Here is a 27,940-nt window from a genome sequence, read left to right on the forward strand (position 1 = left end):
GCCACGGCACAGACTGTTCCTGGAACAGAATCTTAGTGTTGAATCGGGAGTCTTACATTGGGCTGAATCACTCAGTTCTAAGTATTGTTCCCAGTAAAACATCTCAGAATCACCTTCCCTTCCCCGCTGCTCTCTAGTCTGCTTGGGGCAGGGTGGGGAGCAAAACAGATGATACAGATGGCACCCGTTTTGGAAATTCCAATTAAGCAGAAGACGAACCGTTTGGATTAATGAACTGTCACTTGTAGAACATTTGTAAGCAGATGCCGGCTTATTGCCCTGAGTTCACGTCGCGAGGCAGATCGGGATGGAAGGGCCGTTGAAACCGGCTGGCATGGGTTCCCGGCTGTCAGCGCGTAGCTCTTGTAGGTTCCTGGGGGGGCCCCCGAAGCAGGCTCTCGAGTGACCTCTGTCTTCTAGGCGCCCTTTGGTTCGACCTCCCTGTGGTACCTCACCTAGGAGAGACCAGCAGCCAGGCCCGTGGGGTGGGGAACGGGGTGTCTGTCAGAGCAGTGCGCCCACGCGATCCCTGCCTTTACACCTCCCACCCTTTCTCATTAAACTGTGCATAGATGAGCACATCTGGATTTATGTTAAAATTAAACTTCATGTCCTGTAAAGTGTCCTCAGAACAAACTATAGTTTTCTTCAAACATTTTTTTTTTTTTTTTTTTAGTGCTGACGGTTCCTAGAGAACCTGGAAATATCATTGGGGCTATTGTCTGTCAACCGATTTCCATTTTCAGTGGCTTTTGTGAAGTTTTTTTTTTTTTAAATATGGACTGAGCCATTTCTGTGTTTATCACTAACTGAGATCTCACCCAAACTTCATTTAATATATTGTCCTGCACTGAGAATTTCATGGAAGTGGCTTGAAATCTTTACTTTTCCATGTCTTTACTGTGCACAGTGCTGGTGAGATGCTTATTTGTACTAATGCTTGCTTTTGGTCAAAATGATAGACTTCTTTTGAGTAAGATATTTTACAAAATATTAAGTTTCGACTCTTACAGGTTTGAGGAGATGTATTATGTTCGGATTAAATTTATCTTGGCTGCTTTAGTTCCTTTGATTTAAAAACTACTAACTCTACAAGTGAGATGGTTAATAAGGCAACACTTTATTCAGAAAATATTTGACCTGTGTGCCAAGAATTTTGTATTATACAAAGAACTTAATCTAGGGCTACTCATTTATGAAAATCTGAACAAGTTTCACCATTAGCAGTTCATCAACCTTTTTATTATCATGTCATTACTGTGCGTAAATGTGTATACTGTATTTTTTTGTTGCAGACTGGACGACTAGAGTGAAGCAAATTGCTAAATTGTGGAGAAAAGCAAGCTCACAGGAGAGAGCACCATATGTGGTATTTCTAATAATCTCTCATGTATTATATTTTTAAACACAATACTGGAGTCTTACTTTTATTATCTTAGGTTAATAAAAGAATTTTTCATTGCAGAAAACGTTAATACTTGTACAACTAATTATCAGCCTTGTTTTTATGGCGATTTTGTAACTCATTATGTCTTAATATAAAGTGTGATGTTTTCGTAAGCTAGTTACCAGAACCAGGATGTTGAAGATTGAAATCAGTTTAATTTTAGGAGCATGTTTAATTCATTTCACTTCAAAAATTGTTTAATCTGTTCAAAAGAGTTTTAAATTTTGAGCCTGCATTAGTGTGCCGTTGTTTCTTCCACGAGACGTTCTTTTTGTACGTATTAGGTTCAGTGTAGAATCTTCGTGTATCTTGAAAGGGACATATCTAGACACCTTTAAGGAGCTTCTGAAGCATGCGCTTTGCTGGGAATTAATTAGGGTATTTTATACGATTCACAGTTAAGATGCTGAATTGTTGTTTCCCAAAGGGCCGAATTAAGATTGTCAACTGAATTCGCATTCCTGTTTCCATTTTAAAGCATATTAAAATGACATTATTGTTTTGAAAAGTACACACAGTTATCTTCCAACTTGCTCTTCGATGATTACATTGTCGGTGATAATGACTATTTGGATAGAGCAAAGGTTTTCTTGATGTGTTGCTAATGCTTTGTTTTCTTTTGCTTTGACTGGTGCATAATGATAGGATTGAGATGATTTTCTTTGATGTTAACCTTCAGATTCCAGACTTCAGATTTGGAGGGTCGATTTGATTTTTTCCGTTACTCTAAACTGAGAGACGTGAACTTTCCCATGTTCGAAGGGTCGGTTAAGAAAGTCGGAACTGAGCGTGCTAGCTAGTGCACACCTGGCTCTCTGGCCTGACCCCATGCAGAGGGGCAGGTGCACTGTGGGGGCAGAGGCGGGCTGGCGCCTGGACCCATCCTTGGGGGAGGCCGGACAGGGCTACAGCCCGGCTGCGTTACCTGACCTCTTGCTTTCCGATGATACAGTTCGCGTGGTGTTGTTTCTGTAAACGTGTCAACATGCACTGGGAGATAATCTTCCTCTCCTTTTCGCCAAGCAAAAAGCCCGGGACAACAGAGCCGCCCTGCGTATCAGCAAGGTGCAGGTGTCCAGCGACGCCGCCAAGAGGCAGCAGCAGCAGGACGGCGGCGAGCCGGGCGTGCGCGCCGACGCGGACCTTTTCAGAGACCCACTGAAGCAGCGGGAGTCGGAGCATGAGCAGGAGTGGAAGTTCAGGCAGGCACGTGTGGCGTTTCGTTTTCAGTAGTTGGCGTTTCTAAGTCGCATTTTTGCTTATTGAGAAGAGAATCACTTTAGTCATTGTCAGAATATAGTTCTTATTAACTTCGATTAAAGATAGTCTATCCTTTGTCAGTAGAATGTTTGTAAGTCGATTCGGAAAGTTTCTTGAACCGTTACAAGCCGCGTGCTGGCCGAGGCACAGAGCTGCTGCACGTGCTGGGGCCCGGCCCGCTCTGCAGGGCTGAGGCCTGCTCAGGACGGGCACAGCCCGCGCCCGACGGCGGAGAAGTCCTGTGTTTGCTGTCCCCTCCCATGACACTCACGGTCTTCCCTAACCGCGGGATTGTTTCTTCTTTCCATTTCCAACAGCAAATGCGCCAGAAGAGCAAGCAGCAGGCGAAGATCGAGGCCACGCAGAAGCTGGAGCAGGTGAAGAACGAGCAGCAGCAGCAGCAGCAGCAACAGCAGCAGCAGCAGCAGCAGCTGGGCCCACAGGTGCTCCTGGCACAGCCGGGCCCCGACGCGTGCGGCGGGGCGCAGAGCCCCGTGACCTCGCAGCCCGGCGGCGGGAGTCTGTCCCCGGCACAGCCGTTCCATAAAGACCTGTTTACAAAGCAGCTCCCCGGCGCCCCGACCTCGGCGTCTGCGGACGACGTGTTTGTGAAGCCACAGGCGCCCCCTCCGCCCACCCCGGCCCGGATCGGCCCCCTAGACAGCCTGGCACCGCCCCAGCCGCCTTCCCCGCAGCTCTTCCCGCCGGCGTCCACCTCCCGGCCTCCGTCTCCCATGGACCCTTACGCAAAAATGGTTGGCACCCCACGGCCGCCTCCTGGGGGCCATAGCTTTCCCCGAAGAACCTCTGCGCTGGCAGAAACCCGTGTGCCTCTGCCGCCAGCACCCAGGCCCACCCAGACGAGCGAGGCCACAGCAAACAGGCCATCCCCCGCCAGAGGCCCATGTCCTTCCTCGTCCGCAAGCAGCGACCCCTATGCAAAGCCCCCGGACACGCCCAGGCCTGTGACCGCCGATCAGTTTCCCAAGGCCCTGGGCCCGGCCCGGGCTCCCGTGGTCTCGGAGCAGACGACGGCGAAAGGGAGCAGCGACCCCTTCACTAAACCGCCGCCTCGGGCCGACGTGTTTCCAAGACAGCGGGTCACCGACCCATACACACGGCCACTGGCGACACCCGCACCTCCCGACACAACCCCTGGACCTTTCAAAGCGCCTCCAGCCCCCCAGGATCCTTATGTAGCAGTGTCACAGGCCCCGAGGCGACTGCCCGCTGACCCTTACGAGAGGCCCGTTCTGACCCCAAGACCTGTTGACAGCTTTTCTCACAGCCAGTCCAGCGACCCGTACAGCCAGTCCCCGCTGACCCCGCGCCCCGCGGCGAGCGAGCCTTTTGCCGTCCCCTCGCGGGCGTTCCCGCAGCCGGGGTCTGTAGCAAGGCCACCAGCTCAGGACCCCTATTCCCAGCCCCCGGGAGCCCCGCGGCCCATTGGCGATGCATACTCCCAGCCCACGGGCCCATCTCGCTCCAACCCAGACCCTTACTCCCACCCTCCGGGAACTCCCCGGCCGCCCACGGCCGACCCATACAGCCAGCAGCCTCCAACCCCGCGGCCGTCGGCCCAGGCAGACTTGTTCGCCCCGTCGGCAGCTAACCAGAGGCTTTCGGACCCATACGCACACCCTCCTGGAACACCGAGACCTGGGCTCTCTGTACCGTACTCTCAGCCACCAGCCACGCCGAGGCCGAGGATCTCGGAGGGGTTCACGCGGTCCTCAGTGACGAGGCCCGTCCTCATGCCAAATCAGGACCCTTTCCTGCAGGCAGCGCAAAGTCGAGGAGCAGCTTTACCTGGCCCTTTGGTGAGGCCGCCTGATGCATGTTCCCAAACACCGAGGCCACCTGGACCCGGCCTTTCAGACACCTTCAGCCGCGTTTCCCCATCTGCTGCTCGTGATCCCTACGATCAGCCTCCGATGACACCAAGATCTCAGCCTGACGCTTTTGGAACAAGTCAAGTCGCCCATGACGCTGACCAGCCGCGGCCTGGGTCAGAGGGGGACCTCAGCGCTCCTTCTAACTCTCCAGTAAGCTCTCAAGGCCAGCAGTTCTCCAGTGTCCCCCAGCTCCCTGGACCTGGACCAGCTCCAGGAGTCACTGATACCCAGAGTACTGTAAATATGTCTCAAGCAGAGACAGAGAAATTGAGACAGGTAAACACGTTGTATGTCTTCAGGTGATGTAAGTGAATTGTTTGAGAAAGCGATTCATTTCATCGAACTGAGTAATTTCTACACAGATGTTAAAGTTTATCTTCATACTCTCTAGAATTTTTCATGCTGCCAAAAAAAAAAAAAATGAAACTGTAAAATTAACACCATTCAGTTGAATTTATTCTGTATCTAATTTCAATATTTATGGATTTGTAGAGGAATTCTTAAACACGAAAGCTTTCAGTTTTGTGATAGTTGTCTGGCAAGGCAAAGCACCCAAATCATTAAGTTATATTTTATAACTATTGGTTAGTTAACTAAGGACTGTTTCAGCATATGTGAAAACATTAAGGTAATTTAAACACTGCCATAGTCCCACGCTGGAAGCATTAGGGTTTAAAGAGCCGTCGGCACTCAGAAATCCCAGTGACTCTGTTCTGTTCCACTCAGAGGCAGAAGCTGCGTGAGATCATCCTGCAGCAGCAGCAGCAGAAGAAGATGGCGTGCCGGCAGGAGAAGGGGCTGCAGGACCCGGCGGCCGTGCCCCACGCAGGCCCCCTGCAGCGCTGGCAGCCCGACGCCGCGGGCCAGGCCTTCACCAGGCCTCCGCCCCCCTACCCTGGGAGCGTCCGGTCGCCCGCCATCCCTCCCGTGGCACCTAGATACGCCATTTTCCCGAAAGACCCGCGTGGCCCCTACCCCCCCGACGTCGCTGGCATGGGGGTGAGACCGCACGGATTCAGGTAACGCTTTCAGTGCCGTCCCAGACTTCAGTTTCTGTCAGAAGGGAACAGACACGAAGTCGCCCTCAGCCAAGAGGTCGTTGCTGTTTACGTCTCCGATCCTCTGCCATGTGACCAGGGCCATGTCTACTAATGACGGGCCACGGAATTTATTTTTACCTTTAAGCCCCTTGAAGATTGCCTTTGTCATTACGTATTGACAGCACTACGTTACAGCCACAGCCGGGTCGTTAGACCAGTCACCCCGCTAAAACGTAACTACCGTGTTCAGTCAGAGCCTCTTGAGACGTGAGTGGGAATGTCCTCCCCCATTTTTAATTTTAGTTTCCGTCGTAAATATTTGTGGAGGTTTCCAGATTGACAGGATGTTTCCTTCAGGGTGTTTTTGGGGTGAGACACGGTTGTAACGCTGGTGGGCCTTTCGTTCCATCCGCTGTGTTCCTCACTCCAGTCTCTCTCCACCTCCATGCTCCAGTCTCGCTCTTGTTTTTCTTTCGTCCTCCTTAGTTTTAACGTGTGCCTGTTCTGCGTCACGTGTATTTGTAGGGTGTCTTTAGTTCTTTCTAGAATGAGGTGCGGTATAAGTAATAAAAGTCTTGTCATTTATTAATTTGCTGAATCTTCATAGATGATGCGTCTTGTTCTTTCTCGCTTACTGCCTCCTACCTTCATTCCTTTGGCGCGGCTAGTCAGCCTGCCCCGGCACCACGCCTGCGCCTCTGTCCTACGTGTAGAGGCCTGTAGGTCTCTCTAGTGCTTCCCGCTAGCGCTCTACCTTCGTTCAGGGCCCCCATCAGCTTCCTCTGTCTAGGCTCCCCAGATATAGAAAAAAATGGGTTCCTACTCAACTCTAGGAGCAGCATCCTCATTTCTGAACAATGGGTCCCATCTGCTCGGCGGCTGTTCCTTTGTCTTGGTTCTCGCTGTCTGTTGCGCATACGTCTTCTGATCTCAGATATTACGTTCAGTGTAAGGTGCTTAGGGTGCTTAGGTAAAACTTACCTGCATGTAGATACTTTATAAGTTCTTTCTAATCGTGATCGTTTCATTTTTCCTAAGTATTTGGCAGTGTTTATTCTGTATCTGAGTTTAGTCTAAAACTTTTACTTTTCTTGAGGTAACTCTTAAATTCAACAAAATACTTAATGTTAACTGTATGCTGTTTTTTTTTTCTTTTAGATTTGCATTTCCAGGAGGTAGTCACGGCACCCTGTCAAGTCAGGAACGCTTCCTCGTGCCTCCTCAGCAAATGCAAGGGTCCGGAGTGCCTCCGCAGCTGAGAAGACCGATCCCTGTAGACATGCCCAGGCCTTTAAATAACTCTCAGATGAGTAACCCGGTGGGACTGCCTCAGCACTTCCCTCCACAGAGCCTGCCAGTTCAGCATGCCTGCCACGCATTCATTGAATTGAGGCACAGGGCCCCCGACGGGAGGTCACGGCTGCACTTCGGTGCCACTCCTGGCGGTGCTGGAGAGGCCCCTTCTCAGCCAAGACACGTCAGCTTCATTCCCCGGCCGGACATGCCTGGCCCCAGACACACAGACCCCATGAGACGACCTTCCCAAGGTCTACCTAATCAGCTACCTGCGCATCCAAATTTGGAGCAGGTGCCACCGTCTCATCAAGAGCAAGGTCATCCTGTCCATTCATCTTCTATGGTCATGAGGTCCCTGAGTCATCCCTTAGGGGGTGAGTTTTCAGAGGCCCCTTTGCCAACTTCTACACCGGCTGAAACGTCATCTGATCATTTACAGGTAACCACCCAGTCTTCTGACGGTCTCGAAGAGAAACTTGACTCTGATGACCCGTCTGTAAAAGAACTAGATGTCAAAGACCTGGAGGGGGTTGAGGTCAAAGACTTGGATGATGAAGACCTGGAGAATTTAAATCTAGACGCAGAGGATGGCAAGGGCGACGAACTGGATACTTTAGGTAATTTGGAGACGAACGATCCCAACCTGGATGACCTCTTGAGGTCAGGAGAATTTGACATCATTGCCTACACTGATCCAGAACTCGACCTAGGAGATAAGAAAAGCATGTTTAACGAGGAACTAGACCTGAACGTCCCCATCGATGATAAGTTAGATACTCAGTGTGCTGCTGCTGAACGAAAAAAAAAGGGGCAGGAAGATAAACCTGTGGCTCCTTCCGATAAACATCCTCCGTGGACACAGTCCGCTGATCCCGGTGAGATAAAGACGGAAGTGCTGTCCCCGCATTCTAAAGGGGAGGCCAGGTGTGGCCGTGTGAAGAGCGACGAGGGCGGGGACGCCGTTGCCACTCCCTGCGCACAGGCTTCCGCCCCCGCGGACGCGAACCAGGGCGAAAAGGCTCCCTTGCAGGCCTGTGACACAGACCTCCTCGACCACAGAGCTGATCGAGACCCCGCGGGCTCCGGCGCAGGTGTTCACGGGTCCGCTCCGCTGCCCGCCGAAGACATCCTGAACCCTTGTGGCATCGCCGGATCCACTCCAGTTCTTTCCAGTTTACTTGCTAATGAAAAATCCGATAATCCAGACATGAGGCCGTTGGGGTCTCCTCTGCCGACTTTGCCAGCCTCACCATCCAGTCACGCGTCAGGTTTGCCACCCCCCTTAGTGACGCCACCTGGCCGTGTCATGGATAGCGCCGTGAATTCTAACGTGGCAGTAGTCTCCAGGCTAAACCATACTTTTCCTCAGGGTGTGCAGGTAAATCCAGGATTCATTCAGGGTCAGCCGGCGGTCAGTCACGGTTTCGGAACAGGAAAACCTGCGAATCAAACTGTGCCTCTGACCAGTCAGTCTGGAGCCGGCGGCATGTCCGGACCCCACCAGCTGATGATCCCTCCAGCATTAGCCCAGCAGAATAGAGAGAGGCCCCTCCTTCTGGAAGAACAGCCTCTACTTCTCCAGGATCTTCTGGACCAAGAGAGGCAAGAACAGCAACAGCAAAGGCAGATGCAAGCCATGATTCGCCAGCGGTCAGAGCCCTTCTTCCCCAACATCGGTAGGGGTCCCCGCGAGTGTCGGCGATTATTGCTGTGGGCTTTCGGGTGCTGTGCAATTAGCTTATGGGATTTCAGTGTTAAAGTTATGTGTGGCCAAAGCACCGAGAGTCGTATTTCTGTGCCTCTGGAGGACATGGCCTCAAGAAGTTGATACATTTCCCCTTGTTAAGGCGTGATAACTGATTTAGTGGTATTCCTTAGTCCTGGAAATGACTGCAAATTCCCATTCACGATGTTTACCAAAGAAGCAATTCTGAGTAGCATTGCAAGTGTTTGGGTAAAAAAGAATTGCATTGCTTCGGATTATTGCTGTAATCCCCCCTTATATCTGACAGACTTCTTGTTTTGAGTCTTGTAGGACTGAGATGGGGTTAAATTCAGGATAAGGTTCTTAGTATATCGTATTTCCTTACCTAGTCTAGAAACCTTTCATAGTGATTATTAAATAAGGAATAAGAGTCCGTTATATGTTTGTGATAGTTGCATTACCTCTTAGTGTAACCTGAACCAAAAACTATGAAATAAGTGACTTTAAAATATGTTTCCTCTTCAGATCTCGATGCGATCGCAGACCCTATAATGAAAGCCAAGATGGTGGCGCTTAAGGGCATAAATAAAGTGATGGCGCAGAGCACCATGGGCATGCCCCCCGTGCCCCTGGACAGGTGGGTGGCGCCGCCTCACGCTTGGGTGGCATCGAGACGTGCGGAATTATCGCGTACCTACGAGGAGTATATGGTGGCTCAAAAACCTGCGTTCTAGGAACGAACGGTGTTTAAATGTGTCGTGATGTCCGTTGGATATAATCGAGAAATTCAAAGTATTTTAAGTGTGCTTTTAAATACCTTTAGAACACTTAATGCTTCACATCAGCTTGGGACAGAGATCGTTCGTCCCAAATAAAGATGATGAGCAGGAAAATAGAAATTAAACTGTTCTGTGTTGACATAAGACGATAATTTAAGCCCGTGGATATTTTTTATTCCGTCAAAGAAACAATGCAAACAAACACGTGGGACACTTCAATAAAGCTACTGAGTACTTAAGGCAGCTATGAACTCAGTTTTAAAATAAGTGTCCTCGGGTCAGAAACATGGCAGGGTGAGAGGCGTCCGCAGATCTCTCCCCATCAACAACAATAAGCTGGACATCTGAAACTCACCAGCACGTCCGAGCATAGGATCTGCACATAAGAGCTACCACAGTTATTAAAGGAAAGTACAAACTATTAGAACACACGATAAGCTATGTTTCCATATAAAAAATAAATAAAAGGTCAAAAAACTAAATAAGTGCCCCTAAACCGAATTTGACTTAGAAAAAGTCGGTGCGTAGATAAAAGGACATTGGAAAGGTAGCATGGGAGGATTTGTAAGCCTTTTGACTGTCAGCAGAAAAATGGAAATTATGCATTAAAGGAGACTCTTAAGCGTTGTTTGACCGTATGGATTTCTGAAATTGGAGTCATTGTGCCCCCTGAGGGATGTCAGACAGCCTCCTTGCAGTGCCTTAAGTATGGGTTGTGGACCACCGACAGTGTGCAGGTGTTTTTTAAATGCAGGTGAGTTTGCTTAGCTGCAGACCTACTGAGTGAGAGTATCCGCAGGCGGTGGCTGTCCATCTGTTTGTAGCAGCCACCACGAGGGGGCCTTAACGTGTATTGCTGTTTGATACTTCTGTCGATGGAGTAGGATGGAGCCTCAATTTAGCCTAATTATCTCGTTGAAAAACTGTTTATGAAAAGGAATGGAGTTGATTATGGAATTGAATATAAAATTTATGTAAATTTAAGATAAACATACCGAAGATAAATTGGACATCCTTAAAAGCATAGTTCTTTTCATTCGTTGAGAACTTGGAAGCAGGTAAGAAACATTGTTGTGATCAAAGCCGAGATAGTAGTTTCCAGTGATTGTCACTGTCGCCCGGCATCTTTTAACACTTTATCACAGGGGTTCTTAACGTCTTCTGTCCGGAACCTTTTTGACATTCCTGTGACAGTTTTAAGTTCTTTGTCAAAACATTTTATATGCAAAACAAAAACGTAGTATTACAATTATGTAACCAGTTATGTAAATATATAATTATGCAATACAAATATTAAAAATTATATTTATAAGTGTAAACACAATACAATTATAAATATAGCCAATTACAATTGAAATGTAGTTACTTAAAAATTATAGTACACACGCTTCTTAATACATTAACGCATTTAGCGGTAGGTGTAGTGATCACCATGACTTCAAAGTAATGATGAATGATAAAATGTAGTTTGCTGTCTGTAGTCAAAATGAGAACGCTAAATTGCATTTGGCACTCGGTTTTAAAGGTGGGCCGCAGAATCAGGCTGCCTGCTCTCAGCGTCCTGTCTCTCTGCAGCAGAGCTCTGCCGACACATCTGTCACGTGTCAGGCACATCGTTTGCTCTTCTGCCAAGGGCTTTGAAGAAGTGGAGGTGATGGTCCCTCAGAGTGGGATGATGTACTGACTGAGGGCGATCGCGATGACTGGACTAAGAGATCATTCCAGATCAGGACTGTGGTGGGGGGACGGACTGAGCGGAGAATCAAAAACCTGATTAAAAAATTAAAAAGCATATGTTCTCCATTCTAATGCCCCCTAAATACTAATGTACAATATTTGATACGTAATTTGGAAATCGTGCCCTATATATTTATATATCTTGTTATGTTGAAGCATTTGGTAGCTAGGGGAAATGTTTTCATTAAAGCAGTAACGTTTCTGCGAAGTGTCCGTAGCTCTAATTAGAATAAATAACATTTTGTCAAATATTTTTAACTATATAGATTTTTTTTTTGTCAATGACCTATTTCTGATTTGCTTTAACATTAGATATGGAAATATACAAAAATGTGTGAAACTCGTAATTAAGTTACATCTTTAGTTTTAGAATACAAAATAAGCTCCCAATTATTTTTAAATAAAGATCGGAAGAAGAAATTTTTTTAGAATCTATATTTATATAATAAAGCTATGTCTTCACTATATATTTTTTTTATCCAAAAGACTCGACTTAATTGTACGTTATGGTCTAACGAGGCGTCTAACGGGACAAACCACCGGAGCAGCCTCACTGGCTCCCTCCCACAGCTTCGTGCCTGGTGGGGAGGGTTAACCTCGGAAGCCTCCTTTCACCATAAGGAACGCGGGAGTGGTGTGAGCCCCCACTTCGCAGAGGCGTGTGCGGCGAGGGCTGAATGCCCTTGGCTCGCGGAAACGGGCTCTGGTGCATGTCCTCAGCGGGGAGACACGGCCGTTGCTCTTCCTTCCTGCAGGGTGCATTGTTAAGCACGCGAAATGATTTTAGTTCTGGATGTTCACTGTTTGATACCCAGCGCTTCCTTCTCGCAGGTTCCCCTTCGTGGGCCACTCGGTGACTGGGACACAGACTGGCGAAGGCCAGAGCCTCCTGCCACAGGCGCTCGCTCAGGTACCGCTGCTTGTAACCAGTCTTTCTAGGATGCAGGTCTCGTGTTTCTCACCAAGCCTCTTCTCTAGAGTGAGGCCACTTCTAGAGAGTCGTAGAAGCTTTAGAGCACTGCCAGAATATGTTATCAGCTCAGCAGAAATAAAGGTTTTTTATAACTTTTAAAGAGAAAGACAAATTAAGGTTAAAAAATTGGCAATAATCCCTGAAAAGGACCTGTATATTTAAGAGTAGAAAGTCACTGGAGGGAAACCAAATGCTTCAGTTTTTTGGTTTGCTTTTATTTTAAGTCCACCAAATATGTTCCCAGCCTACATTTTGAAATTAATTCATTACATTTAAAATATAAAACTGTTATAAACAATGGAAAATAATTAGAGTCATTCTATTTAGACATAGTCATGTTCTGGTATTTATTCCTTGGAGTAGTTTAGTTTTTTAAATATTCACAATTCATCATAATCAGCTGTAAGTATAAATATTTAAATATTTAGTGTCAACCAGTGTCTGGGAAGGTAGTACCGCTCATTTCATACACTGTTTCCTTCAGTGAATTTTTTCAAGTGTCTGCCTGGGGGCGAGAGCCACGCTCCAAGCTGCCTTCTGCGCGTCTTTTTGGAATTTTCCCTTTTTGCCCTGCCACTTGTGCTTTCGATTTATTTTGCCGATAATTATATTCATCTTATTATTAAATGGAAAAGAGAGACACCATCTCATACAGTAGAAAAAGCATAAGCTTCATGGCTAAATTTTTCATCTCAATTCCACTATGAAAATACTGTGCAAGTTTGGGCAAGTTCTTTAACCTCCCTTGCTGATCTGTCAGCTGTTACACCGCCTGCTTTGGGGAGTTCATTCAGGCTCCTGGTGCCATTCGTAATTGTTACCTTGTGTACAGCTCCTGCCTGTCTCGCAGAACTTGTCACAACTGAGTAAATACTTTTTCAAGTTAAATGTATCAGATTGTTGCCAGGAAATTGTAAGATTCATAACTGTTCAGTCATCCCGGAAGAAACAAGATATTTAATTAGAAAATAAGACTAATATTTTTAATTAGTGTGTATTTATTTGTACTTGTTAGATACATTGGTTCTTGTTTATAAATAACTGTGTTGAGTGGAATTTAGTCAGTCTATAACCCATGTTTGTCTTAATTGCAGAAGAGAAACCAGGTAGATGTCATCAAAAAGTGGGGTTCTGGGGGGTTCTCTAGCTAAGTACTAACAATATTTGACTTCCCACTATTATATCTCTGATGAATAATCCCATACCTCAAATATAATCGTTTTTCAACTAAATCAAGAAAATGTAGCAGTTCAGAGATAGCTTAAAATTTTCAGAAATTGAGTTGTCACCACTCAGTTTATTCTACTTTTTATAAAAATGAGAACGTTAAAGATGTCTTAGGAAATTAAAGGGTTTTTTCCCCCTTCCATTTCTTTTTCTTTCTCTCTTTTTTAAAAAGTGTTTCCCCTTTAACTGAAATGTGGAATAAACCTATTTGTAAATTTTACTTATTTTAGGATGGCAGTATAACACATCAGCTTTCTAGGCCTAATCCTCCAAATTTTGGTCCAGGCTTTGTCAGTAAGTATAAATCTAATAAGTTATGTGTTCTCTGGGGATTGCTTGTCTGCACTACATTTGTGTTCTTTGAAAAGCTTGGAGTTAGTGTAGGTGTGTTACTTTAAGTCTAAGTGCCCTCATCTCTTATGAAACCCTAGTAGGCGTCTTTTCCTCAAGGCATGTCTTTTCATTGCTTTTTTTTCTTGTGCATGAAGATTTAGAGATTAATATTTTAATACAGAAAAATGATCTTCCCCATTCTCTTCAATATTGTTGTTTTTTTATATATATATATATGTAGATTGGGCACTTTACAATCCATAGAATTAAACAACTACTTACTCTAATGACTGTCTGCGTAAGTGACAAAGACACTAAATGGGAACAACGTAGGGACCGTGCTTAGAAATAAGTTGGGTTAGCAGCATGGCGTGAAGGTCAAGGATGGAGGATGCCACTGAACCTTTCTAGTTACCTCCAGGGGTCCCAAGGCGGTTCAGGATAGCATTTAAGTTCTCCCCAGACTGAACCTTTCTGAAATCTTCAGACTGTTTAGCTAACTTTTTTTTCACCATTATTTTTCATTTTGCTCACCTCTGCTCTCCTGGTTCCAGAAACCAGAAAGGCTTTCCTTGCGGTAGGTCTCATTCTACCAGAAGCAGAACTTCTGAAATCTTGTGAAAAAGCCTGTTCTTGACAAATGCCCTTCAAATTTAGTAGACTAGATTTCATGTTCATACATGTGCTGAACTTCTGGGTTTAGGAACAAACCCAAAGTCTGACCTTTTGAAATTCCCCTGCATTAATACCATAATTTGAACACGTGTTTGCATTAAAACCAAACTGCTGTGACCAACTGGCTTTTTCTGGCTTTATTGTGCCCATTGGCTTTGGTTGCATTCTCACTGTATGACAATATTCTGTTATCATGGATGTAATTTTTCAGCTAATGTCCTTCTTGGAATTGTATTTATTCATTTCTTTGTCTTCTAGTGAGTCAAAAGGTTTATTCTGAGTTTTACTACCATAAGATGACTTTTTTTTTTTTTTGAGACTTGGCATCAGTGAAGTAAAGTGCCCTGAAAGAATAAAGCAGGAATGTTGGTACAAGGTGAAGAGACGTAACTATTCGGGGAGATAGTCATGACAGTCATAAAAACAGAAAAGATTTTACTCGGATACTTCCCTACCTTTGTTATTTATAGACATCTGGTACAAATTTTATAGAACTTTCCAAAATTTTGAACTTACGGATTTCCTTTATGAAACATAAACTTCATGTTGATCCTTTCTGAAACCTCCTAGGTTCCCTCCCGTTCAGGTTAGGACACTTTTTCACCATTAAGAAATAGGGAAAACCTTATAAACTCCGGAAAATTAGCATGGGAAATGTCACCTAATCCATGCTCTGGACCTTAGTAGGTTATGTCTTACTTTGTTTCGTCAAAATCTGTGAAGTCGAGTTAATAAGACACGTATAACGACATACAGTTTGGCTTATTTGTCAGAGAATTTGATAGTTTCGTGGATTAAAGCATTCCATTAGAGAAAGGTCTTCTGCTTTCCAAAGATCGGGTTCCTGTTACTGATGAGTATGAAGTTAACCAGTGTCCTCAAAACGTGATTTTTGGTTTCTCAAATATTTTTCTAAAATCTCCTCTAGTTACATTATTGTCTAATACTTAGTATCGTGTTTTCAAAATGCCTATGACAAGGTCATAATGAAACTGCATCATGAAAACGGATTTGTATGACTTGCATCGCTGAACGTTTCGGGAAGTTAACGCAGCTGAATTTTTAATTTTTCCCTCAGATGACTCACAGCGTAAGCAGTATGAAGAATGGCTCCAGGAGACCCAGCAGCTCCTTCAGATGCAGCAGAAATACCTCGAGGAGCAGATTGGCGCGCACAGGAAATCTAAGAAGGCCCTGTCGGCCAAGCAGCGCACTGCCAAGAAGGCCGGCCGGGAGTTCCCCGAGGAGGACGCGGAGCAGCTCAAGCACGTGACGGAACAGCAGAGCATGGTGCAGAAGCAGCTGGAGCAGGTGAGGGCTGGTGCGGGTGGGCGGGGTGTTCGGGGCGTCGCTCAGCAGTGATGCAGCACTCAGATTAGTGTTAAAGGGCACCCGGAAGTACACGTCCACGAGTGACAGCTCCGAGACCTCCAAACCTGCAGAAATACCAGCCCCAACCCCCGCCCTCGGGTAACAGTGTGAGACGAGTCTCGCCCTCCTGACTTAGATGAGCGCCTTCCTCGGGCATGAAGCCTGGGGCGACGGGGTACACTCAGGCCCTTCCTGCCCCAGTGGTCACTGCAGGCGGGGACAGAGCCCTCGGGGAGCGCTGGGGTCCGGGGGGAATGGGACCCGAGCAGTGTTTGCTCCCTTGGAGTTGGCCTTTCCTTGGCCGTCAGAGAGACTGGAGAGAACGGGTTGAAAAACTACCAGCACTGCCGGGGTCAGCGTGCTAGCATCTGCGTACCCAAGGATGCGGTGATACTGAAGGATACCCAGCATCCGGCACCACCCCTCCGGGTCCCTGAGTAGGTGGCGCCCTCAGGACCCAGCTGCATCCTTGCTGAGATGGGATCCCGCACTTTGCTGAGTGGTGCACGGAGGGCTTTGGAATGAACTGATGAGTCTGTCAGGACCCGACTGGGAGCCAGTCTCAGTATCCCCCAGCACTGCGTGCATTTCAGAAACCACCATTCGAGTCTGTCAGCTCGGGAGTTCACAGAGCGCTGTTCACCGGTCTAGTCTTGAACCTGCAGAGAGGGCGTGGTGTACGTCCTCGCCCTTTACCTGAACCTGGTTGTGCCTTTCTGTACATTTCAGAAATGGAGTCTTCACATGTTTGAGTCGCACAGTTGTTCTAACCTTGTGTGTCACTGTGACTTCAAGGTGTCACAGTGAGCTGGTTTCCTGTGTAGCCTCTTTGTTTTATCTTTTTGATGAGCAGTTTAAATGATTTGATTTTCACAGTAAGATTTTTAAGAAAATGTACTTTAAATTTGTGTTATTTCATATGTAAAGAAGTTTCACAGATGACCTTAGAAAAATCCTGTTGTTAAAAAGGTTTGTAATCTTTAGTTAATGTTTTGTCCATCCAGGTTTTTGTGGCTTTTGCCATTGCCTAAGCAAAACACTTACTGCCTTCCCGATAACGAGCCCCGGCCGTGACCCTCAGCTGGCGCCTGGTTTGCTGCCTGTGCTACATAAGTGAGACTCTCGTTTATTGTTCCAGATTCGTAAGCAGCAGAAGGAGCATGCGGAGCTGATCGAAGATTACCGCATCAAGCAGCAGCAGTGCGCGCTGGCCCCGCCCACCGTCATGCCCGGGGTCCAGCCCCCGCCAGCCCTGGTTCCGGGGGCCGCCCCGCCGGCCATGGGCCAACCCGGCTTCCCCGTGGTGCCACAGCAGCTGCAGCCGCACACAGCAGTCATTTCTGGCCACTCCAGCCCCGCACGCATGCCCGGCCTGCCCAGATGGCAGCCCCCCGGTGCCCCTGCTCACCTCCCTCTCAACCCGAGGATTCAGCCTCCAGGTGCCCAGTTACCGATGAAGCCTTGCACGCCAGCCCCGGGCACCGTGCCGAGCGCAAACCCGCAGGGCGGGGCGCCCCCGCGGGTGGAATTCGATGACAACAACCCCTTCAGCGAAGGTTTCCAGGAACGGGAGCGGAAGGAACGTCTACGAGAGCAGCAGGAACGGCAACGAATCCAGCTCATGCAGGAGGTGGACAGACAGAGGGCTCTGCAGCAGAGGCTGGAGCTGGAGCAGCACGGCCTGATGGGCTCGGAGCCCGGCAGTCGGACGTCCATGGCCCAGACCCCGTTCTACGGCCCCGACCTGCCTTGTGACTTCATGCAGGCCCCGAGGCCCGTCCAGCAGTCCCCACAGCGGCAGCAGCCGCTGGGGCAGGGTGTGCAGCAGCCAGGTGTGCCACAGGGGCCCATGAGTTCACCACCCACCCAGCCGTTCATGCAGGCCGGGGAGCGGAGGCCAGGAGGGGCCCCCTCCTTTGTGCCCGACTCACCGTCAGTTCCCGGGTCGAGCCCAAACTTCCATTCTGCTAAGCAGGCGCATGGGGGTCTTCCCGGGGCCAGCTTCCAGCAGTCCCCGGCGAGGCCCCCTTTCACACCCGCCTTGCCTGCGGCACCTCCAGGAGCCAGCAGCAGTCTCCCGTGCGGCCAGGACCCGGCCGTCACCCACGCGCAGAGTTATTCCGGGCCCACCCAGTCTCTCATCCAGCTGTATTCTGATATAATCCCAGAGGAAAAGGGGAAAAAGAAAAGAACAAGGAAGAAGAAGAAAGACGATGACGTGGAGTCCACCAAGGCCCCGTCCACTCCCCATTCGGACATCACCGCCCCGCCGACCCCGAGCGTCTCGGAGGCCACCTCCACCCCCACAGGCCACACGCCCGGCGAGCTTCCCCCGCAGGCGGAACCCGACTCAGTGGACCCGGCCGGGCCCTCGGCCACCGGCGCAGCAGCGGGCCTGCCGGGCCCAGAGTTAGAACGCCCACCGCCCGGCAGCGACCTGTCCCAGGGCACTCCTGACCCGCAGACCCAGACTGGAGACACAGAGCTGGGGTCGGCCGACACGGAGCGGCGCCCGGGCCCAGACGGGCTGGTGGCAGAGGAGCCCGCTGGGGAGCAGGCAGCCGAGAAGGCGGGGGCCGGTCCCGCCTCTGCGGGGCACACGCCCCCGCGGGCTGCCGGACCCCCCGCCAAGGGTGACGCGGGCAACGAGCTGCTGAAGCACCTGCTGAAGAGCAAGAAGGCGGCCGCCCTCCTGAGCCAGAGGCCGGAGGCCGCTCCCTGCACCGGGGACCGCACCGGGGACGGCAGACCCGCGGAGAGGCCGGGCCCCGCCGACCGACCGGTGAGTGGCTTGGTCCCTTTTGTTCTAAGTTATGCAACCTCGGGTTTGGTTTTGTGTTTTCGTGGGCTGGAAGAGCTTCCTTGTGGACAGCCCTCACGGGACTCCAGTCCTACGTCTCGGCTTCCCCGACGAGTCTCCAGGGCCTGGCCCCTTCGGGTCTCTCGGGAGCGGCAGTGCCCTTCCCAGACCGTTCGTGAGGGTCAGCGAGCGGCACCTCGTGTCGCTTTGTGACTCCGTGTTCCTGTTCAGTGGTGTAGAGCGGCGTACGCAGTGGTCCCGATTGGCAGTTTTCAGGCGGCTCCCTTAGCTGTCTCTGCAAGTGCTGGACCCCTCCCTTTCTCCTGTCCGACCGTTCCCTGGAGATTGAGCGTTGACCGGTTAGATCGATGTAATTTTTGTACGTTTCAGCGGCGATGCTTTCGCAGTCATTTTTGTCACGAGCACATAGGCCCAGCCTCTGCCCACTCTGTCCACTGCGTCCTTTTCCCGGGAACGAGGCCGTGCCGTCGGCTCCGAGCGTCCGGTCCACGCTGCGCAGGTGCCGGACGCTGCTGCTGCCGCCTGCTCTGCTCGCGCTCCCTTCTTTCATGCGTCCAGCCAGTGTCTTTTTATCTTTTAAAGACTAAGTTCTGGGATCGTTTTCTCTGGGCGCCTTCCCTAGCTCAGCCCGTCTCGATGTGTGGGCGCCCGCGTGCTCACACAGCGGCGTCTGGTTCTCTCCCCGTCAGCGGCCCCTCGAGAGTGCGACTGCCCCCCGGCTCCTGCCCAGTGCCCAGCAGTGTCTGGCACAGTTAGGGTTCGGTGAGTGGAATCGAAGTTAAGTCCTAATGTTGACGATTACGTGCAAAAAAAAAAAATAGGGTATCGTGGTAGAAGAAGAGATGGAATCAGTGGCGTGTGCATAAATGGACTGTCATATCCTGCCTGCTTGGGATTGGGTTACAGGCTCCCTGCTGCCTGCTTGGGATTGCCAGAGGTCTGCTGCCCGTTTGGGATTGCTTGGCAGGTCTCACGCCTGCTCTTGGGGATTGCTCAGAGGTCTCACGCCCGTTCGGGGACTGTCAGAGGTCTCAGGCCGCCCGTCTGGGGACTGTCAAGCAGGCCCCGCCTGCCTGGGGACTGTCAAGGGGTCTCGGCCCGCCTGGGACTGTCACAGGTCTCGCGGCCTGCCTGGGACTTCTGTCAGAGGTCTCGCGGCCGGCTCTGGGACTGCTAGAGGTCTCACGCCCGCTCTGGGGATTGCAGAGGTCCTCACGTCCGTCTGGGGACTGTCACAGGTCCTCACGTCCGTCTGGGGACTGTCACAGGTCCTTGCGTCCTTCTGGGAGGGTGGCAGGGTAGGGACTCTCTTACCAGGGGTAACGACTCCGTCCCACATTCCAGGCACCCTGCTGCACTGAGCACCTGCCCTCAGATGTCATTTAAATTATGTGGCGGGACAGTTACTATCCCCATTTTACAAGTGACAGATCAGTTCACTTTCTGGTCACACTTATGGCAGAGCTGCCGTGGCCGTGGTTGGATCGACCCAGTCTTCCACGCCGGGTCTGTCTGTTCTCTCCTCCGTAACTCGCGGTGCAGGGACGAGCACCCTCCCGGTTCCAGAGCCTCCTTGGAAACTGAGGGGTCGCACCACTCGCTCGCGTACGTCCGTGTTTCGTTGCTGAGCGGCAGTGCGGCCGGGGTGGGCCAGCCCTCGGGTGCTGCGTGTCCTCATCTGTATAGCAGTGTCGGTAACGGTCCCCATCACATCGGGCTGCCACGGGGCTTCAAGGGGTTCATCAAAGCACACACTGTGCTTGTAATACTCCATAAAAGGTGCCTGCCTTTGACCTACTAATGTCACGTAGGAATCTGGCACAAGGAACGTGAAACTCTCATATATGCCAAGATGTAGCTGAGTGAATCGCTAACCCTGTCTCCGCCAGTACAGAGCAAACGAGAGCGAGAGCACGACCTCAGACTACTGCAGTAGTCACTAAACCATTACTGCTGCACATCTCGATTCGAAGGGCAGACGTCCTCGCAGCCGCATGCGAGTTTAGAAAGCAGCCACCGAAACAGCAGGAAGTGAAGTACGATCGTGTTTTTAAAAAACATATTTAGATACAGATAAAAGATCAGAAACGGATACATTAAAATGCTAACTTTTTAAATGGTAACTTTTTATCTCAGGTAGACAGCCCTTTTGATGATTTTTAATCTTTTATGCTTCCCTAAAATTAAAAATATTCTTTGAAATGCAGTATATCTGCTTTTTTAGGGTAGCTGTTGGGATTAGAGCAGGTGTCCGCAGCCCTGGGGTTGTAGACCGGTACTGTCCATGGCCTGTTAGGGACCGGGCCGCACAGCAGGAGGTGAGCAGCAAGTGAGCGAGCGAAGCTTCACCTGTATCTGCAGCTGCTCCCCAGCGCTAGCATCACCGCCTCAGCTCCGCCTCAGATCGTCAAGTGTTAGATTGTCATGGGAGCACCGGTCCCTGTGCCACAAAGGTGGGGACTGTGGATCAGAACATCTGTAAAGCACTCAGCAGCGCCTGACACGCCCGTAGCCCAATACAGAAATAGAGCTGCACTGCCATCCTGCTGTGAGCCAGGGAGAACGCCCAGGCCGCTGCCGCCCCCCAGTGCAGCCTCGGCATCAGCGGCGTGACCTGACCCGGGGCTCGATAAGCAGTGAGCCGCCTTGCGGCGAGCTGAGACCTGCCAGTCGGTGTGTTCCTAAACAGTCCCAGGCAAGGCGTACCCAGGAATACGGAGAGGACAGCTCGGGGCCTGGGCCCTCTGTGCTGGAGGGCCTCGCACCCAGGGTTCTGATTCGGTAGGTCCGGGTGGCACCAGAGAATCCGCATTTCTGACCATTCCCAAATGACTGCACTCCGCTGCCATGGGGACCTCTCCCTTGAGGACCACTGCGTAGCCCCGGCATAGGCAGTGCGAGCCTATTTCCACGCTGCTGCTTTGCCTGAGCAAAGAATGTTTTCTGCACTCATGAATGGTTGAAAATAATCTAGAGCAATATTTCACAATATGTGAAAACCACATACAATTCAAGGTTCCGTGTCCGTGAGTTTAAAGGACTTGTTGGGACGCGGCCAGGACACTCGCTCCTGAGCTGTCCGTCCGTGGCTGCCACTGCAGTGTGGGGCCAAGTCCAGCAGCTGCGACAGATGCTATGTGGCCTGCAGAGGCTGACGGACTCACCTGTTGGCCCTTTACAGAAAAATGTTGCTGTCCACACTTTAAGCCTTTGAGCATGTAAGTGGAAACCACAGTCTTCAGAACCCTCTTTTAGAAAGATGACCTGCAGACTACTTCAAAGTAAATTCCGCACTGCACTTGCCTGTAGCAAAGCATAGCTGTCACGTTTAGGAAAAATAGCCCCTACTTTTAGGTACTGACGCACCTCCCTGGGAGACCTTTCGGAGGACTGCTCTATTTTCCGTTCTTAATTATGAAGACAAGTAAGGGAAGGTTGGTTAACACGGGGCCTCTGTCACTGACGTGCAGTACACCGCAGTTACCGTTTGGTCAGATGTAGGATCGCGAGCTAAGCTGACGGACCAGCCTTGGTTTTTGTTGACCTCGGAGGCTGGCTGCTCGTCTCGCCTGAGAGGCATAGGCTGTGGGGCTGTTTGGAGCCCTTGGGTTGTCCCTGCAGACCGAGTGTTGCACGCACTCACGGGGGGATCCAGAGTCACTCGGCAAGGGCGCTGTGCAGACTCTGGCCCACCGGGGCAGGCGGACCTCAGCCGTGCCTCGGCTGTGCTCTTCCCTCAAGCTGGCTGCTGCGGTTTCCACACTGGAGAGGAGAGTTTCAGAAGAGGGTTGACAAGTTCAAGGCACAGACCATTCGATGCCCCCGTCTTCCCTCCTTGACTTAGCGCCCGTGCTAGGAATGTGTGTCGTAGGATGGGCCCAGATTAGCAGCTCACTTATGTCTTAACCTTTCTAATCACGGTAGCAAACTTTGGAGGCCCAAACGCAAGGTGGTTTTGGATGTGGCAACAGCCAGTTGCCAAAAGCAGAGGGAGGAGGTGAAACCAAGAAACAGCGAAGCAAACGGACTCAGAGGACTGGGGAGAAGGCAGCACCTCGCTCCAAGAAAAGGAGAAAGGACGAAGAGGAGAAGCAGGCTATGTATTCCACCGCTGACACCTTCACCCACCTGAAACAGGTGAGCCTTTTGGAGTGGCCTTTAAAAAGTCGAGGCTTTGAGAACATCAAATGATTTTTCAACCCTGTTAAACCGAAACTTTCTTTATTGTGATCATTTCTTAATTAAAGTAGAGAGTTACGGGAATAAAAGACATCTCAACGGGGAACCTGATGGAGTTCCTATTTGCACAACTGCACTGTGTCCTGTCGGCACTGGGTGTTAGAGAAATGGGTGCGGTGGCAGGTGACAGGCAGGATTTACGTATGGCCAAAGGGAGCAGCTCAGCACCAGGACAAACTTCGCATTATTTGTGCCTCTGGATGCAAAGAAATGTAGCTGCTGGTGTGTCCCCGCAGTAAGCTGCTCTGACCCCTCACAGCTGTTGCGGAAGGTGGGAGACAGCCGCCGAGGGTGGCGTCGCGGGTGCTTAGCCTCAGTTCACGCCCTGGTTCTTGCCGAGCAAAGAGAAGCACTGTGTTTTCTTGTTCGATGCCTGGCAGCATCCCTTTAAGACAGATCAGAAGAAAGTATGTCTCAGAGATTCCGTAGTCTCTCTCACGTGATTCTAGCATTTTGATACTTGAAATTTTTAAGTCTCACTTTTCACGAGTCTCGTTTGACTAAGCCGCCTCGGGTCTTAGACGTTGAGAAGCGCCCTGTGTTTGCCGTGTTCATCACTCTCAACTGTGTTTTCTAATAGCAGCTCTCTCTGCTCCCTCTACTGGAACCGATCACTGGAGTGAACTTTGCGCACTTTCTCCCTTATGGCAGTGGCCAACTCAGTAGTGGGAGCCGGCTGCTAGGAACTTTTGGCAGTGCTACCCTTGACGGGGTTTCGGATTACTATTCTCAGTTGATCTACAAGGTATGTTTCTCTGCCAAGGTGTCGCCTCACTTCCTCGTTGGATGCCGTGTCAGCATTGGTAGAGCTTGTCTTGTTTTCCACCTAGTTTACGTCTAATCTTCCAAGTCTCATTTAAACTTCAGTCCAACCCAAAGGCTAACATTTTACTGGGTGAAGTGTTTTCTAACATGAACGTTTGAAATTTTCGTGTAAGAATAAAAACTGTGAAAAATACCCATTATGTATTTCCCTGGTAGAGAAGTTATTTCCCTATAACTCTTAAAATGAATCGAAATTCGTAGTAAATAGTGAGGATAAAAACGTCGTTAGGAATTTACCTTGAACAAGGAAACGGTAAAAATTTTTATATGTATTTTGTCTAATCAGTTACTAATTGCAGCTACGCATTAGTTCTGAGACTACTAAAATTATATCAAACTAAGTCAAGTTTATCTTTTGGTATAATTTTTTTAAGTTTTACGATAGCCTTATTAGACATTCTTAACTTCACATCTGACTTACGTACAATGATCTTTTTTTTGCAAAGATATTGGAAGTATCGTTGGATCCCCCGAGGGCTTCTCATCTTACTCTAATGTTAAAATCATTCTCTTGCTGCTGCATTTATGACTGGTGCTGGCTTTGCTCTTCAGTTAGACCCTGTCCTGCCTCTTGTAAACGCCTTCTCTTCTGACGCAAGCTGTTCTCCAGCTCTTCATCCTCTTCATGAAATCCTTGGTCTTTGCCAGATTTGCAGTTTCACCTTGCACTTGATTTGCATATGATTATTGGTAGATTCCAACAATTAATCCGAAAATGCCAAAGGTGAAGCAGTGCGAAATGTTTGGAGGGGAAGAACATTTCTGAATGATTCAGTCATTTTCGTATTTCTCCAGCTTTTGCTTCTTGTAGAGGATTTTGGAGAATCCAGATTCTCATGTCTAGGATGTGAGCTGCAATGATAGGATTTGGATCACACATTCGCAAGTTTTTTATAGAACCGGGGCATATCTTAATGAGAACTTAATCAAGGAAATTTGGAGAACTTTTAATAATTTATTGGTTCAAATAAAAAAAAATTTAAGCTATCGTTCACTGGCTACAACCATGAAACTTGTATAGAGTCGTGTAGAATCGAATCAGGCATGATGTAAATTTGCTTCTTAACTTCAAAGCTGAGCGCTCAAGCTGGGCGAAGGAAGCACGTGGACAGCGTATGTCCAAACAGTCATGAGCTTCGTTCCACTAAAAAGCCTCCTTTTGGCCTCGTACATTTATTTTTCTTCTCGGTGTACATTTACGAATGAAGAGGCACCTTGATTACATTTCTGTAGCCTTGCTTCCATGTGCTAAAAATTCACAGAACTAAGTTTTAGCAAGGTCATGGCATATTTGCTCAGTAGCATATAATTTAAAATCTTTTGGTCTCCTGCAGCAGAATAATTTAAGTAATCCTCCAACACCCCCTGCCTCTCTTCCTCCTACACCACCTCCTATGGCTTGTCAGAAGATGGCAAATGGCTTTGCGACAACTGAAGAACTTGCGGGAAAGGCCGGAGTGTTAGTGAGCCACGAAGGTAGGGCGGATGAACCTCCCGATTTTGCACTTTGAGGAGTGTGCCTTTGCTAGCAGTTTCTGGTGAAGTGGCAGTCAGACTGTCAGGTTCCGCCCACTTAGCGGTTCTGACTTTATTCGTGGTTTTGTGTCTTTCCATTTCCAGTTACCAAAAGTCTAGGACCCAAACCGTTCCAGCTGCCGTTCAGGCCGCAGGAGGACTTGCTAGCCAGAGCGCTCGCTCAGGGCCCGAAGGCGGTCGACGTCCCAGCGTCGCTCCCAACCCCACCTCACAACAACCAGGAGGACTTAAGGTAGACGTGCCTTTTTTCTCAGGTGTTTCACAGTTGTCACTTACTTCTTGAATGGATATATGTGTGTATGTAGCACAGTCTGTCGGAATAGCGTGCAAAAACATTTAAGGGGTAGAATTTGATGAATAATTTTCTTCAGAATTTACAGTTTATCAAACGTTCTTACTATTAAAATGTTAGTGAATTTTTGAAATCCTAAATGATATGAGAAGTTCAACAAATACTAATTGAATAGATGCGAAGGCAATGGGAATCTCTATGCAAAATATTTCAAATATTATTATGTTATAAGCTATCGATATAATTGACGTTTGTCGATGTTTGCACACGTCCCAAAGGTCAGAGAATGTTGCTGTGGGAGAGAATCAAAGGACTGTCCTGTCCAGAGCCTCATAGCTTTTGTGTCCATTCTTGAGCCCCCAAAGGTCTGGTTGGGAGACAGTCAGTGTCCCTTAGCTAATCACAGCCCCGCTGGTAGGTCAGGACAGGCGCTTGTGTGCCTCCTCAGATTATTCTCTTCTTGGAAAGTCGGGTGACAGCCTCTGTTTGCTGAGACGTCATTTAGACCGAGTCCCTTCCTTTATTAATGAGAAACGTGTCTGGGTCTCCTTTTCTCCTCTCATACCTTCCTGCCAGCAGCCGCTAGTCTGTGGCTGGGGAGCAGCCCTGGGAGGCAGCCCTGGGCGTGCGAGGAGCCCAGGACTGTCTCCTGAGGTCCTCTGGCGACACCAGGTTCACAGGCGATCCCACAGCGATTAGCCTGAGACCCAGACCACACTTGCCCTGCAGCGCCGGTTGCCTTGGTAACCTCTAGCTCCATGGGCGGGGCCAGCCTCTGCTTTTCCTCACCTTACTTTGTCAGTAGGAAAACAGGCCTTTGAAGCCATGCAGTTTTCTCCCATCCTGAGACAAAGCAGCGCCTCCGGACAGCTGTGCTGTCCGCGGAGGGCTCTGCGTGGGGGTGACGGCTGCCCGTGACCGCCGGCCGTGGGCGCTGCCCTTTCTAGCCCCACGCGCGCCCTTGCGTCTGCTCTGGGACGTCGCACGTGTGCTGTGCGGCGCCCTGACCGTCTCCCTTCTCGGGCAGGCCTCTAACCCCGGATGCTGACGCTTCAGTCAGAAGGAAGCCGAGCACTGAAGTGACTCGGTAGTTGAAGATGCCACTTAGCTTTTCCAAATTTCCGGCCTGTCCCCGGGCTGGCACAGGTGGGCCCGGCGGCGGGTTTGCACGTGTTGACGGTCGTGTTCTTTCTTCACGCAGGATCCAGGACCACGGAGGCGAGCGGGACACTCCTGACAGCTTTGTCCCCTCGTCCTCTCCCGAGAGTGTGGTTGGGATGGAAGTGACCCGATACCCGGATTTGTCACTGGTCAAAGAGGAGCCCCCAGAGCCGGTGCCGTCGCCCATCATCCCGATTCTCCCCAGCACGGCTGGGAAAGGTGGGCACACACCTGGCCGCGTCAATCCCGCCGCAGCAGCTGGGCTGCGGGGGCCTCGCTCCACTGATGCCCCGTTTTGTTTTTCTCTCTTAGGTTCAGAATCTAGACGGAATGACATCAAAACTGAGCCGGGCACTTTATTTTTCACACCATCTTTTGGTTCTTCCCCAAATGGTCCCCGGTCGGGTCTTATATCTGTGGCAATTACTCTGCATCCGACAGCCGCTGAGGTAAAGATCAGATGGGTTTTTAACGGTACGGCCTGTGTCCCATTTTTAAAGGGATGCCAGGTGTCTTGCCGTGGAGTGTGTCCGCAGGGTCACCCAGGATAAGAGGTTGGTTGATAGTCACAGCAGACACTGAGGCCACTTTTCAGTACTGTAAACAAGCACTGAATTCATCACAGCCCAAGTCAAGGTGGAGAGGCAAAGTGAAGTCGGAGGCGTTCTCCCTCATAATTAGAGGGGTACCCTCGGAGAAGTCTTTAGAGAGAAACCTTTCAGTACCTGTTTACATATAGAAAATGAAGAACAAGAAAGTTTTAGGGAAGCAAGATAAACGTTCAGGTAGCAGCTGCTCACATCAAACACTAGGCAGTTGCTGAGGAATATCTTTTTAACTCAATTCTGCGAAGACGTTTCATTGGCAACCAAACTAGTCCAGTGGCGTGATTCTTTGGTCGTCAACAGAACGTAGCTGTGACCCTGTTCACGGACTGTTTCAGATTTCCGCCTGCCTGAAAGGAGCTTCTGACCAGCTGCAAACACAGACAAGGTTTCGCTCGTTCCTTGTGGTCGTGTCCTTTACAACTCAGATGTTAAGATATCTAAAATAGCTTCATGCTCCCTCGAGTCCCTTTATGAGGATTTCAGTTGCTGAAAGCTTTACTAGAATATTGGTCCATTAAAAATCTTTTTTTCTGAGACTTCCAAGTCTGCAAAGCTGTTGGATTTGCTCGCACGGCACGTCCCATGCCAGTAGCAGTTACCCTGAGTGTGACTTTTCCGGCGGTCACTGGGTCATGACACGGGATTTGCCCTTTTGTTCCAGAACATTAGCAGCGTTGTGGCTGCGTTTTCCGATCTTCTCCACGTCCGCATTCCTAACAG

The 27,940-nt window shown here is 49.5% G+C and overlaps 1 protein-coding gene across 1 annotated transcript in view; it reads left to right on the top strand.

The window, feature by feature from the left end:
• KMT2C (lysine methyltransferase 2C) overlaps positions 1 to 27,940 on the top strand; it is a 208,530-nt gene that overhangs the window by 165,038 nt on the left and 15,552 nt on the right. The window contains exons 34-50 of the mRNA XM_039861293.1: positions 1,296 to 1,369; positions 2,471 to 2,653; positions 3,025 to 4,878; positions 5,329 to 5,621; positions 6,801 to 8,614; positions 9,169 to 9,280; positions 11,991 to 12,069; positions 13,590 to 13,653; positions 15,446 to 15,678; positions 16,877 to 18,520; positions 22,484 to 22,696; positions 23,379 to 23,543; positions 24,958 to 25,099; positions 25,244 to 25,391; positions 26,653 to 26,831; positions 26,925 to 27,061; positions 27,882 to 27,933. Of these exons, the coding sequence (XP_039717227.1) occupies positions 1,296 to 1,369; positions 2,471 to 2,653; positions 3,025 to 4,878; positions 5,329 to 5,621; positions 6,801 to 8,614; positions 9,169 to 9,280; positions 11,991 to 12,069; positions 13,590 to 13,653; positions 15,446 to 15,678; positions 16,877 to 18,520; positions 22,484 to 22,696; positions 23,379 to 23,543; positions 24,958 to 25,099; positions 25,244 to 25,391; positions 26,653 to 26,831; positions 26,925 to 27,061; positions 27,882 to 27,933 (7,386 nt within the window). The remainder of the gene's footprint in view (positions 1 to 1,295; positions 1,370 to 2,470; positions 2,654 to 3,024; positions 4,879 to 5,328; positions 5,622 to 6,800; positions 8,615 to 9,168; positions 9,281 to 11,990; positions 12,070 to 13,589; positions 13,654 to 15,445; positions 15,679 to 16,876; positions 18,521 to 22,483; positions 22,697 to 23,378; positions 23,544 to 24,957; positions 25,100 to 25,243; positions 25,392 to 26,652; positions 26,832 to 26,924; positions 27,062 to 27,881; positions 27,934 to 27,940) is intronic.

Source organism: Pteropus medius, unplaced genomic scaffold (assembly GCF_902729225.1).
Source record: "Pteropus medius unplaced genomic scaffold, Ma_sr-lr_union100, whole genome shotgun sequence".
Lineage (NCBI taxonomy): Eukaryota > Metazoa > Chordata > Mammalia > Chiroptera > Pteropodidae > Pteropus > Pteropus medius.